The sequence below is a fragment of the Leptonychotes weddellii genome, chromosome 2 (genome assembly GCF_054177405.1).
Source record: "Leptonychotes weddellii isolate Sample4059 chromosome 2, ASM5417740v2, whole genome shotgun sequence".
Classification (NCBI taxonomy): domain Eukaryota; kingdom Metazoa; phylum Chordata; class Mammalia; order Carnivora; family Phocidae; genus Leptonychotes; species Leptonychotes weddellii.
Window position 1 is genome coordinate 201,470 of NC_138370.1, and position 13,265 is coordinate 214,734.

Here is a 13,265-nt window from a genome sequence, read left to right on the forward strand (position 1 = left end):
AGTGACTGTGTGGAGAGGACCTGGGGAGGGCGATGGGGGCCAGTCCCACTCCTCCTTCGTGTAAGTGGGTGGGTGCATGTGCTCACGTCAGGCAGCCGGCGCTGAGTCCAGATAGCAGTGCTTGCTCTGGGCTGACATGGACACCCACATCGGCACACTGGGAAGTCGGCCCGTGCTCAGGCCACCTGCACTGGCAGGCTGTCTTCGTCCTTCTTAACTGGTGCCCACGTTGCTTTTCGTAAACGTGCTGCCGAATATCAGCTTCAGGCTCACTGGCCCTCGTGGTGTCACACTGCTCTTAACACCTATCTCTAATTCAAAACCAGCTTCTTCCTGTTTTAATAGTTTGTGAAAATTGTCCTGGCCGGTTTACTCCTTAGCATAATTTATTGAGCTATTAAATTTACTCCCAGAAAATCAATGCAAACTGAAATATTTCACTCAGTAGTAGTTTTTCTTTTATCAACTGTTTGCAACTATTATTTCAGAACATGCCCTGAGAAATTTCCTTATTGATAAAAAAAAGACAAGTCAAGTTACAGCTTAGATTTGACCCTTGGTGAGTGAACAGTTCTTTTATTTATTTTTTTATTTTAAGATTTTACCCATTCATTTGACAGGAGTGGGAGCGGGAGAGGGAAAAGCAGACTCCCCACTGAACAGGGAGCCTGACACAGGGCTTGATCCCAGGATGCTGGGATCACAACCCAAGCTGAAGACAGATGCCCATCCACTGAGCCACCCAGGTGCCCCTGTGAGCAGCTCTTAATATCTGATCCATAATTCAGCTCACATTTCATTTATCCCATTTATAAGTCACGCATAAGTAAGTTAAATGCGTTTTTGGTCAGTTTTATGAGCTTACTTTCAGTAAAATGAAGACAGATTTGATGGAATTTTGAAGAGCTTACTTAAGAAGATTAAGCAGACACTTGGAAACAGCAAGCCGGCAATTTCAGAGAATCTTCTGCACCAGATGCAGCCACACTCTGCCATAAACACTGGCCCTGTCTGTGAGTGAAGCCACCCCGAGGGGGACGGCACAGGCCATTGCAGGCCCGCGTTGCCCGGGCACGGCCTCCTCCCGTGTGGGTGGTCGTCGGGAGCGTGGGGACTCAGCCTGCTTTGCTCACCGCAGAGCCCCAGTGCCCGTGCGAAGGCCACCTCCATCACGGTGGAGTGCGGGCATGCTGCCAGAGCTCTGGCAGCCCAGGTCGGTGGCCCTACAGACCCAGGGCCAGCTAACACAGAGCTAGTCCATCCTTGCTGGGAGCTCAGGTGGTGTCTCTCCTGTGGGCGTAGCCACCTTCCACCTCCTGTTTCCTGTGGGGTCCCAGGCCCTCCCTGGCCCTGGGAGAACGGACCGTGCCCCCACCCCGGGACGGATGGTGCCTCTGGGGCCAGAACGACGCCGTGGACGGCAGGGCAGTGCGCTGGCGGCAGGCGCAGCCACGGGGTGAGGGGCTGATGCCTTTTCCAGGATGTTTGTGAAAGCGGCAGCCGTCGGACTCAGCAAACATGTTAGCCGTGCTGCGGCCCCAAGTAGGGACTTCTTGGGGGAGTGCCCTCAGAAGCACCAAGGGTTTGCGCCTTCACTCGGGCTGCAGGGGGCATGTGCCTGAGGCCCGCGGTTCTCTCCTGCGGACGGCTGAGGCCTCGCTGCTGTCGCTGGCCCATCCCTCACTCTCTCCTGCTTCCACGTGCTGACTCGCTAATCAGATAGTTTTTATCGGAATCGCTTCGTAGTTAGAAGATAGTACGTGCTCGTGAGGGAGCTGCACACCGCCGTGGGATGCTGTGAGCCGCCCGCTCCTCCCCCTCCTCCCGCACAGGTGGGCATGCCCCCCCGTGGCCCCACCTACCCCATGGGTGGCCACTGTTCATTTCTCAGGTATTCTTCAGGAAATGTTCTCTTCTGTACACAAGTGTGCATGCCTATTTATACTTCTGTGGGGACGCACAGAATTTTAAGTCCCAGGGAGGACCATGCCATATATTGGTCTGTGATACCGAGAACACGGCTTGGAGTCCTTTCCAGACACGCGCACTCCTTGCCCTGTCCTGCGTTTTCCCAGACGCCCGCTGTTCACCTCTGGGGGTGTCAGAGCTGGTTCAGAACATGTCGTACGTATGGACAGTTTGGTTGACTTAAACTTTACTTAAAACCCCTCACAGGAACATCCATTTTCCCCTGTGATGGTAAATTCAATATTTAGCATATTCTTCCAGCTTGCGTTAGCCCGTAATTCCCAGCATAATGAGGCTGTGTCACCTGGCTTAGGAAGCTGTTCCCTCGCTCACCTGTCGGAATTCCGTGGGGCACTTTCATGAGGTCGAGGACGGGGTTGCGTAGTGTGTCCTTTCTAGTTTTATGAAACTTGAGTGTGCCCTCCATGATTTAATTACAGAAATACTTAGCAATATTGCTAACAAACATTCAGCATTCCCCAGGGTTCGTTACCTGCTTGGGGAACAGGCGTGCCCGGGGATGGGACTGTTTGCAGACCTCCTGTCCGTAGTCTCTTTAGGCCCCGACTCATCCTGGGTTCCTGTGAGAGGAGTTTGTTAATCCCTTAGTCACACTAGGGGATGAGCAAATGTTAATGTTTATACATGTTTCTACACGGCTAACAAACGAAGCCATGAGGCTAGTCATTGAGAGGTGGGTCGTGGGAGATTCCAGTTCAGACGAGACGGTGTCTCACAGGACCGAGAGTCCCCCGGTAGCAGCGTTTCACTGGAGAGGTGGGATTTTCCAAAAGTGCATACGGTATTCTGAAAGAGTATTTCAGCAGCTTCCTGGCTCAGAAGAAAGTTAAATGGTGGAAACCAGATTTCTGTAAGGGGTGGTTGAGTAACTCGACCAGGAGGATACAGCAGGTCAGGATTGCGCGGCTCTGCCCCCCCCCCGCCCCCCAAGGAAAGATGCAGTGTGAACGGGCGGGAGGGCCGGACCCCCAGGATGCCCCAAAAGGCCCACGTCTTGCCCACGGTGCCCACATGAAAAGTTCAGAGTTGTGGAGTTTTGTTTATGTCCTTTACTGGTGGGTACTTTGTTCTGACCTTCCATGTAACTGCTGCATTCGAATCATCAGAATTATCATGCTTTCCTTGGAAATAATTCTAAGTAGTGAATCTGTGGGGTTGAATACCAAACCCTAAAAGTCTATGTCCACATGGAGCCTTAAAATGAGAAGCTTGGGTGAGGTGGGAAGGGGCCTCCCCAGGAGCCCCCAGGAGCCCCCAGGAGCCCGAGGTGAGGAGGGGAAGGGCCTCCCCCGGGTGCCCCCAGGAGCCGGGGTGAGGCGGGCTGAGGAGGGTTCTTTGGATCCCGGGCAGCCGCAGGGCTTGGCTCCGAGCTTCTGGAGCTGAGACAACGGGTCTCCCGTGTTCCCAGCACCCAGTGCCTGGCGCATGGCCCCAGCAGCCGTGGGAAGCTCCAGCGGAGGCTGACGGGACTGCGGGGTGTTTGACCCGCGGGAAGAACAGCCATGTTTTGTGCATACTCCTCTTCCCTGAGGGCCCGAGCACGACTGTTCACAGTGTTTTGAGGGAGGACGGTTCCAGCTGCAGAAAGCTCGGATGCTCTCCTGAGGTGTCACGTGGAAGGTGCAGCCAGCGTCCGGGTCCAGGGTGACGGCAGCTTCACAGCCACGGCTCCAGACTGACCCAGCGCTGGAGGACAAGTAGCGGAACCTGTGAAAACCTTCACTTTGGGGGAGGGGTGGACGACCCTGATGCCACTGGGGCTGGCGTTGGGACCCTTGCTGACGGGTGTGGACAGTCGGGTACAGAGCGTGCCACTGCCCGGGAGCGCCCCCCGGGCTCTTCCTCGGTGGGCCTGTGTCCTGAGTTAGTTTTGAAGTTAAGAGAATTTTTCCTGCTCTTGGAGGAAGGTTTTTTCAGGGGGTCATCTGTTTCTGTTTCCCTCCGTTACCAATCAGCTTTTCGTGTCTGTCTCGTCAGCTTCCAGAAGGAAGGCCCGCCTCCCCCACCACAGGGACCGCAGGGGCCACGTGGGCTCCTGGTACCTGGAGCTGGCCCCTCTGTCTTCAGGCGGCTGCTTCCCCAGACCCTCGCGGCCTCGGCCCCCTCTTGTCCTGGACGTCTGTGTTCCAGTGTTACTTGCTTTGGAGGATGACCTCCTCCCTGTTTCCGGAGTGTCTCACAGATCCTTTAAATAGTGGGGTCATGAAGACAAGGAGAAAGACCTCTGTGGCTAGAATATCTCCTGATGTGAACGTTTCTGAGCTCTCTCCTAACCTCGGCCGAGGACTGTGTGGTATCCCCAGTTGATGCCACGGTGCACAGGGAGGGGCCGAGGCGGGTGGTGGGCAGGGAGCCTTGCTGTCTGTCTGGGTTCAGTCTCATTTATTTACCGGGGCCCCCGGGCACATTTCTGAACCTCTGAAGGCTGCCGTGGGGAGTGCGTTGGTTAAATGGTACCCTGCTCCATGTTGGCTGTGTTGGGATGATCTCTTCAGGGTGACTGAGACAAAGGGGCCACAGCCGTGGACAGGCCCATTTATGCCCCGAGATGTCAGGGTGGGGAGGGGTGCCTTAGGGCATAGGAGGGGCCAGGGGACACACACACTACCGCCCCGACGATGGAGACCTTGCCGTTCTTAGTTTTAAGAACTTTCCCTCTCAGGGAAAACAAGTGACTTTCCTAAATGTGTCCGTGACATCTTGAAATGGTGGCCTTTCGAACTGTTGAAAAGAACTCTAAGGTTCCCGATCCTGTTGAGCCACACTTTTGCTGGTCGCAGGTGAGTGATCGCCATGTAGGAACCCCACTCCCCGCCAAGCACCACGACCAGCGCCTGTAGATCAGGGGGTGCGTGTTCTTCCCAAAGTGGGCAAACGGGTCGAACGAGCTGCTGTGGATGTGAATTGTTTGGTGACTTAGGCCACTTACTTCCTATGCTGTTAAATATTCACCACAAATTCTGCTGAAGGTACAAACTGGCTTGTAGGATACTCTAAATTTTTATTCGTTGTTTTACTGAATCTACAGTTCCTCCTCTTTTCAAGAAAACTGGATATTTAGAAACGGAGAAAGTTCATTCTTTGTTATAGAACTTAAGATTCTTCACAAAAAGATGTCTTCTGTGTTCCTTAGCACAAAAAAGATATATTCTTCTTAAATCTTCCTTACTGTCGATTCAGGAATCAGCTGTAGGCTACCACACCAGGTGTTTGGTAAATCATCTCCCCATAAACATGTTGGATTAAAGCTACTAGCAAAATACGTCAATTCTCCTAAGAACAAGATTCATTAAAGGGGAGGGACCAAGAAATGACAGTGTGGGGCCTCATGCAGATGCCTATTTTTCTTGTTCATTGTTTTACTTTAGTAAAGAATATATTTACTACAATATGATAGTATCATGAGCGTGTGTGTGTCTAGCATGTGACTGGACAAGTAGGACATTCCTAACAATGTGTCGGCCGACGCGCCGTCCGTGGGTGTCTTCGTGGCCTGATTTTCTTCCTCAGAGGTTGACCCTTTCCCGGCTTTTCTGTTTATCGTTCTATCACCTTTGGAAGATAGTTTTATGATTTGTGTCTTTTGTTTAAAATTGTATATTAAAACTGTATGTAATTTTGAGATACTCGTATTTCACATTCGGTATTGTGAGAGACACCGGTTTTCAGTCGAAGAAAGTGCTCTTCAACTAACTTGACACTTTGACCTCAGCAAAATTAAATTCGATGTTTAGGTCTGACATTTTTAGTGATGCAGCATAAATTGATGATCATGGTAGACGGGTACGTGTCGGCGTGGGAACACTGGGAATGTGGGCTTTTGTTCTTTAGAGGGCAGAAGCACGTCCTCCAGAAACCTGAAAGGTCCGTCTCACGGGTCTGCAGTGACCCAGCCCGGCTCTGTCCCCACACCGATACTGTCAACAAGACACCCTGCATGATGACAGGGCCACCGAGGGGTCCAGTAACAGGAGTAAAATTGTAAATTGCGTCACAATATAATTTGAAGGAAATAGCGGTCCTTCTGCTGCTTCTAGAAGTCTGTGAATAAGACAAGAGTCCTGGGGAAAGGGGAGAAAAGGGACAAAGCAAGAAGTGGGAATCCCGACTCACAAACCGTGCGCTCAAGCTGATCCCCAAACGGGAGGCTTGTTTCAAACACAGTCTGTGTCGGGACGCCCGTTGGCCTCTGAGCAGAGGGACGGCGGGGGAGGGGGGTGTCTCAGGCCCCGAAGCCAACCCAGGACACCAGCCCAGACTGCGGGGGTCCAGGGTCGGGGTCACGGTTCTCCTCAGGCTCAGGACGGCTGGTTAGAACGCTCTGTATTACAGAGTTTCAGTTACATTCCTTTTTTGTTAAATGTGTGAGATTGAGAAGACTTTTAAAAATCACATTATGAAATTTTACGTCACTGAAGGCTCTCTGAAGCCGGCAGGTGGGGGCGACCTGTGGGTGATAAGATCTGGAGCCGGGGGAAGGACTGGGCCTGTCTCAGGCTGGTCCGGTTTGATGTGCCCGGGGCTGTGGGCGGTGCCCTGCGGCGTGTGTCTGTGACCACTGCAGGAGGGGACGCTTGCAGAAGCGTTACTAGATGCTTTCTCCCCCGAAGATGGTTGCGTGATCGTCCTATTTGTACCACCCGCAGTCTGCGTGTGTTCCTTTTCTCCCTCTGGAAACCAGCAAGGTGAGCGGGAGGGCAGGTAGGGCATCCGTGTTCACGGAACCAGGAGGCAGGCGTAAGTACTCACAGCGGCGTCGACCGGGCGGGAACAGTCCGGGGAGAAGTGAGCAGGTGTGTTCCCACTTGGCCAGGGGGGCCCGGCTCTGGGTTCCCTGTGTGGAGGGCAGCAGTACTGGGGTCCCCGCAGAACCAGTGCAGGACGCAGCTTGAGCAGAGGCGCATCAGGGAGCCGTGACGCCGCCACCCGGCCCCTCGGCGTCCTGTCCGGGGTGTGGCCATGGAGGCAGATCCCCGTGGGGGGTGTGGGGAGTCGGACGTGGTCTGTATGGGCACCAGAGGTGCTGGTGGGGTGGATGAGGGGCCTGAGAGGAGCGGACACGGGGACGCAGGGGCATGGGTGGGCAGATGAGGAAGGAGGACACAGGGTGAGTGTGAAGGGGACACCAAAGGTCCCCTCAGCTGCAGAGGCCACGGAGACAGCCCTGTGGTCGGAACGTGAAGGGAAAGGTGGGTCCCAGGAACGTCGTCTTTAAACGTTTAAAGACAGCCTTCAGGAGAACCTGCCTGAGGTAAAAGTCTCCTGGGATCTGCCCTTTGAAACCATGTCCCACCCTCAGAGACTACCGAACGCCATAGACAGTGACAGGCGTGGGGTCTCTGAAGAGGACAAGGCAGCATGGCGGCAGGGCCCTGTGGCTTCTGCCTGCAAACTAAGTAACGTGCGTCCTTTCCTCCTTCAGCTCCTGCAGCTAATTGCGAAATCCCAGTTAACGTCGCTGAGCGGCGTGGCGCAGAAGAATTACTTCAACATTTTGGACAAAATTGTCCGGAAGGGTAAGTTGGTGACCGACGTGTCTGATAAACAGCGCAGTGTGAGGAGATGGGGCTTCTCTTCATTCCTCCGTCCACGTAACGCCGTCGTATCGGACGGGCTGTTCCTACAGGAGGATGAAGAACCCCCGGGTCTCAGGGAAGTTTCACCTGTCGCCTCAGCCGTGCGCCTCCGTAACCAGCGTGGCCTCACAGGAGCCTGAGGCTTTATCTTCAGTCTGTCTTGATCGATCACTCGCCGATAGTAAAAGGAACTTTAACGCTCACGCCATGAGTTTATGCGTGTGTGGGAATTGATGATCACGTGTATAAGCTCCTTGGGATGAGTGTAAGGGAAAACACACTGCCAGTTTTAAAGCCAAAATTGTCGATGCAACTAGAATCACACTATCAGGCAATATTTGATGTTCTTTTTTAAATTTCATCACACTTGTGTCTCAAATGATGCCAGTTTGGGGTCGCAGTGAAATTAGCTCATTATTTTTATTGTGGTGAAATACACATACCCTGAGTTTTCCATTTTAATCATTTTTAAGCACACAGTTTGGTTGCATGAAGCACATTCTCCACCTGCCACCAGAACGTCCCGTGGTCCCGCACTGACCCCCGTCCCATCAAACTCTGACCCCTCCGCTCTGAGCGGAGTCATGCGGGGTCCGTCCCGTCGACACCACGCCCCCTGGGGTCGCACATGTTGGGCGCGGGTCGGGACCCCCTTCCCCTTCCGTGGTGTGTCCACGCGTGGCGCTGGGTCTCTCTCGCCTTCCCACAGTCTGTGTTCTTGTGCGTTCCAGTCCTCGACGACCACCAGAACCCCCGCCTCATCAAGGACCTCCTGCAGGACCTGAGCTCCACCCTGTGCATCCTCATCCGGGGCGTCGGGAAGTCCGTGCTGGTGGGAAACATCAACATCTGGATCTGCCGTCTGGAGACCATCCTCCACTGGCAGCAGCAGCTGCAGAACCTGCAGGTCACTAAGGTGCGGGACGCGCTCTGGGTCACATGCGAGAGTCCTCAGCCCCCGCAGGGGCGCGTGAAAGACCCTGACCGCTTCTTGGAACGTTTGTTTTCAGGTGCATTTGGGCCAGAAGGCCCTGTGGTGGCGTAGATTGCTTTTGGGCAGACAGTGGGGATGGTCGTCGTGGAGAAGGGGACGGGTGACGAGCCTTCGGGGGAAAATGAGAGGTCGGGGGCTAAGACACCCACCCCCGAGTCACGGCTGCCTTGTTCTGCCAGTGACTCCGCGCGACGCGGCGTCCATGCTGCCCCTTCCCTGCTGTCCTCCGGGGTCGTGCGTGGTTCTCGGGCAGAGTGAACGGGGGCGACCAGGGGAGAAGATGGTGCAGGTCACGCCGCTGGTTCTGCTCGGGTTTGTTTATCCCAGGAACTAGTTTCACCCGCAGGAGTGTTAACACTGTCGGCTCAGGTCCGCGTCTTGGGGCATTTTGTGCCTCCCTGGGGCTCTGTAAGAGAAAGAATAAACGGAACATGTCTCTCAGGGCCCGAGAGGCGACCCATCTTCTCCAAACCGCCCTCCCGGCGTGGTGACGCTGCGTGCTCACCCCTGCGTCCGGGGCCCCACGTGAGAGCGGCTCTTGTCGGGAGTGACCGTGGGAAGCCTCAGCTTTGAGCCCTTTGCCGTGTAAACATGAGGTTTACAGAGGAGTCGAGGTTCCCTAAGTACGGCTTGAAGTTACAAGGGGGGTCCTGCATTCAGTGCCAGTGAGGCGGGTCCAGACGAGCCGTCACACGTGTCCCCCACGGCTGAGGGCTGTGGTCGGGAGGTCCGTCTGTGAGGTGAACACGCGCACAGTGTGGAAGCCTCACACGAACGGCCACGCCCCAGGTCCCACTGGTCCCTCACGTGGCCGGCCCGCATGGTGGTGCCACCGCAGTGAGTGAGCTGGGTGGGGGCAGGCGGCCAGTGGGGCTCTGTGGTCAGCAAGGGAGCTTGAGGCTGGGAAGTGCGCCATTTGGAGAGAAGTGTGTGTTCAGCACAGACAGGGGGGCGGGAGGGGAAAGACCAGAGGCGGGGTCTCTCCTCCTCACCTCGGCCGGCTGGCAGGACCAAAAAGCCACTGGCCTCCTTTAGGGTCTTTCTGTTGTTGACACCAGCTTGGGGGCGGCACAGACGGAGGGCAGTGGTGGGCACGCCATCCTGACGGGGCCCGGCCGCACGCTCGGAGCTGGCTCTCCTGTGGCCTCATGCCCTGCAGCCCCAGCCGGGGGTGATGGTGTCTCCTGCGGTCACGCTGACTCCTCACACGCACAGATGTGGCCTCGTGAGCTCCGGCGGCCGCTGCAAAACCAGGGGCCGAAGGCCTTTTCGGGAAGAGAAGTGTGTGGCCAGATGGGAGGGAGCCTGGATTCGGGGGGTCACTGTGTGCTGGGAGCCGAGCAGCCCGGGCAGGACACAGCCGGGACGGTGCGTGTCCTGGGGTCAGGCAAGCTCGTGCACAGGAGGGGCCTTGGTGCGAGAGTCCTGGGGCCTGAGCCCGGGGTCCAGCCCGTGGGGACAGACGCCTTGCTGCCACTGTGTGCTGGAAGGTGGCAAGAGCTCCCTGAGGCAGTGACGGGCGGGAGGCGGGACAGCCCTCGACGGCCCCTCACGCGCCAGGTTCTCTGTCCTCGGTCCCCCGGGAGCTACAGCAGCGTGAGGGACCCGAGTGAGGACAGATCGGCTTCCACGGGAGCGGGGAGCACTGTGGCTGTTGCGCTAGAGAGGCCTCCCAGAGCCGTGTTTCTGCGCGCACAGCGATGCGGTTAAGGGGTTCATGCGGGAAATGGCTGAGCCAGGCATTGGGGGCTGAGCTGAAGGCCCCGCGCCCCCGATGGACTGTCCAGCGGGCCGCTCGTGCCCCTTCACGTCGGACTGATCACAGCCGTCTCGACGGAAGCTGCTGGTGTGGCGGCCACGTGCCTTGTTGGCGGTCACCTCGGGCCTGGAGACCATGTCGCGGTGCCGGGTTCTCGCGCCTCGTGCATCCAGGGTTTCTCGTAGCACCTCACACTCTGGCAAGCTCGGGATGTTCGCAGCGGGGCGTCCACGAGCTCCTCCTGACGCGCAAGCTCCTCTTCAAAGGAGGAGGCACCAAGCAGCCGTTCAGAACGCGTCTCCGTCGTTCCTGTAACAGCGTGAAGACCTGGCCGGGAACGGCACACGCGTGTGCGATCTGTGTGTGCTCTGCCGTGGGCCAGCCCACGAGACCCTGTGGTCACACCTGCTCCGTGTGAGCCCCTTGTCACCCGCTCACGCCGTGCAGCCCGTCGGGGAGCAGGCGCACGTGGCCGTGGGATGGCGGGACCCAAAGACACACGCGTGACCACGCTGCATGGTGACATCGTGGGCACCCGGCTGTTCCCCAGACGGGCAGCCGGTGCGAGGACCCCATGGGCAGGGGCTGCCGCCGAGGCGTCCTCCGAGACGAGCCGTGAGCCGTCACCCCGCCGGGCGGCAGAGGACGCCTCCTCCCGGGTCCCCGCACACGCAGTGCCAGGAGCGCATTTCTTGAACAGGATGGCCACGCCGCAGCAGCAAGGACTCGGAAAGCGGCACAGCCGGCCTCTGAGCGCCTCCCTGCAGCCCCGCTCTGGCCATGTCTCTGTGGATGTGCGCTGTGTGCGGGGGCGCTGGGGTCACCGAAGAGAGCAGAAGCCGGAAAGAAGCCAGCCGTCATCAGGGCTGACCACTGGGGACAAGGACAGTGAGCCCCGTCAGAAGCACGAGGCTGCGGCCAGGTGTGCAGGCTCGTTCTGTGCGAGGTGGCGTGGGTGTGTGCCCAGCCCGGGGCTGCGACACTGTCGTCTGCCCCCCGCCCCTCTGCCGCCCCTCTGCCGGCCCCCCGTTCTGTCCCCTCGCGCTCCCCTCTTCTGTCCATCTGCGTCCTCCCCTCCCTCCCGATAGGACGACGCACAGGTTCTGCCCACCACGTCGCGCCCTTTCTTGGGGACACACCCGCAGGCTTGTGGGAGGGAGGGTGTGGCTTCTACGTTTGATACCAGATGCTGACAGCTGGACGGGGCCTTGGTGGCAGGTCGGTGGCTTTGTTTCCTCTGTCCTCGGACCCTGCCGTCTCTCCACGTGGTCTCTGTGTCGTGTCTGACGAGCGAATCCTGCACACGGACAGAGCCTGGAGGAGCCGAGGGCACAGACCGGCCTCTGTTCTGCTCCCGCCTCTCCTCCGGGGTCCCCGTGCGGCCAGCCGTCTCTTGACGTGGAGGCTCAGGGCTCACGTGGCCGAGTGTGAGGGACGGCGACGCCTTGGTCGTGTCTCTTTGGCTGTGTCGCATTTTGAAGCACCCGCTCTCAGCGGGCCGCTAGGTCTCCTTGGAGCCTGGCACGCCTGGGCATCACATGCAGTGAAACCCTGTCCGTTTCCATTCCCGCAGGTGAACGACGGCCTCACGCTCAGTGACCTCCCTTTGCACATGCTCAACAACATCCTGTACAGACTCTCCGATGGCTGGGACATTGTCACACTAGGCCAGGTGACCCCGACGCTGTCCATGCTCAGCGAGGACAGGCATCTGTGGAAGAAACTCTGTCAGTACCACTTTGCCGAGAAGCAGGTGAGCGTGGCGGCCTTGGGCCCTGGCGCGCAGGACGCGTCACCTGGAGGGAGGCTGGCGTGCGTCCCTTGCCTGCCCCAGCGTCTGCACCCGGCTCTCCCGGCCTCCCCTCCCCGCACCCCGCGCCTGCAGACCCAGGGTGGGAACTGGCTCGGAGCGCCCTCGCGTGTGAGCTGCTGGGTGTCGGTGTGCTCACTCGTCACGCGGGCCTCCGTGAGAGCCGCACACACGTGTGGGGCACCTGCTACGCACAGGGCGGCATGGGGCGGGGTGCGGGGGGGCCAGATGCCCAGATGCAGCACGTCCGAGGCGGGGTTGCCCGCGGCCCGGACAGAAGAGCAGGAGGACGGGATCAGGGATGCGTGGCCCAGGGGAGGCTGTCGGTCTGAGAGGATGGGCCTGGGGGTGCGGTGTCCTTGGGAAAACAGCGGGTGCCTCCGGCCTTCAGAGTCTTGTGCACGAGGCTGCAGCGGCCACGCCACGTCCTGGGGCTTTCCCGGCGGACTTAGAAGGGCGGCGGAAGCGCTGGGAGCAGGGGGTTTGTTGGAGGGGCCCGCTGCAGGGGGGATAAGCCGCGTCAGTGGCGGGGAGGAGGGTAGTGGCTGGGAGCGCAGGCGTGGATGAAGGAGAGGCCAGAGCGCTGGGGCTGGTCCGGTGCGGTGGGTCTCAGAAGCGCACGCCCTGGGGACAGACGAGGCTGGTATGAGGGGTCCAGAGGGCAGCAGACAGAAGCGACTTCGCGGAGGAGGCAGCCCCTGTTTCCGAAGGCTGAACCCTGTCTGCCCTGCTGCTTCACATGCTGCAGCGTCTCCTCGGCAGCGAGCACCAGCCCGACGCCGCCCCTCACCGGCCCCTGTCCCTGCACCATTCCCTGCTCTGGAAGACCTCCCCTCCCAGTGGGACCGCGCTGCGGGCTGCCTGCTCGTCACCCCGGCCGCAGCCTGCAGCACCCACTGCGCTCCGGGGCTGGTCAGCACGCCGCCTGCAGACGGACCCCGCTTCCGCTCCACGGCTGGTGGACATCAGGGTCGTTTCCACCTTGCGGCTTTGACGAGTTCTCCAGCTGTGAACACTGCCGTACACGTTTTTGTGTGGACGTGGGTGTGCACCTAGGGGTGGAAATCCTGGGTCCGTGGCAGCTGTCAAATTTGGAGGAGCTGCCGCGCACCGTTGTCCCCAGCGGCTGCACCATCG

The 13,265-nt window shown here is 58.3% G+C and overlaps 1 protein-coding gene and 1 long non-coding RNA gene across 2 annotated transcripts in view; both read left to right on the forward strand.

Annotated features, from left to right (window-relative positions):
* The first annotated feature begins 6 nt into the window (after nt 1-6).
* Nucleotides 7-5,693, forward strand: LOC145717605 (uncharacterized). Its single transcript, XR_014140940.1, has 2 exons — nt 7-559; nt 872-5,693. It is a non-coding gene; the product is annotated as an uncharacterized LOC145717605 (long non-coding RNA).
* A 1,580-nt stretch (nt 5,694-7,273) lies between these two features.
* Nucleotides 7,274-13,265, forward strand: part of FBXO25 (F-box protein 25) — a 9,903-nt gene continuing 3,911 nt past the window's right edge. Inside the window, exons 1-3 of the mRNA XM_081812877.1 lie at nt 7,274-7,505; nt 8,297-8,481; nt 11,892-12,071. Coding sequence (XP_081669003.1) covers nt 7,274-7,505; nt 8,297-8,481; nt 11,892-12,071 — 597 coding nt within the window. The remainder of the gene's footprint in view (nt 7,506-8,296; nt 8,482-11,891; nt 12,072-13,265) is intronic.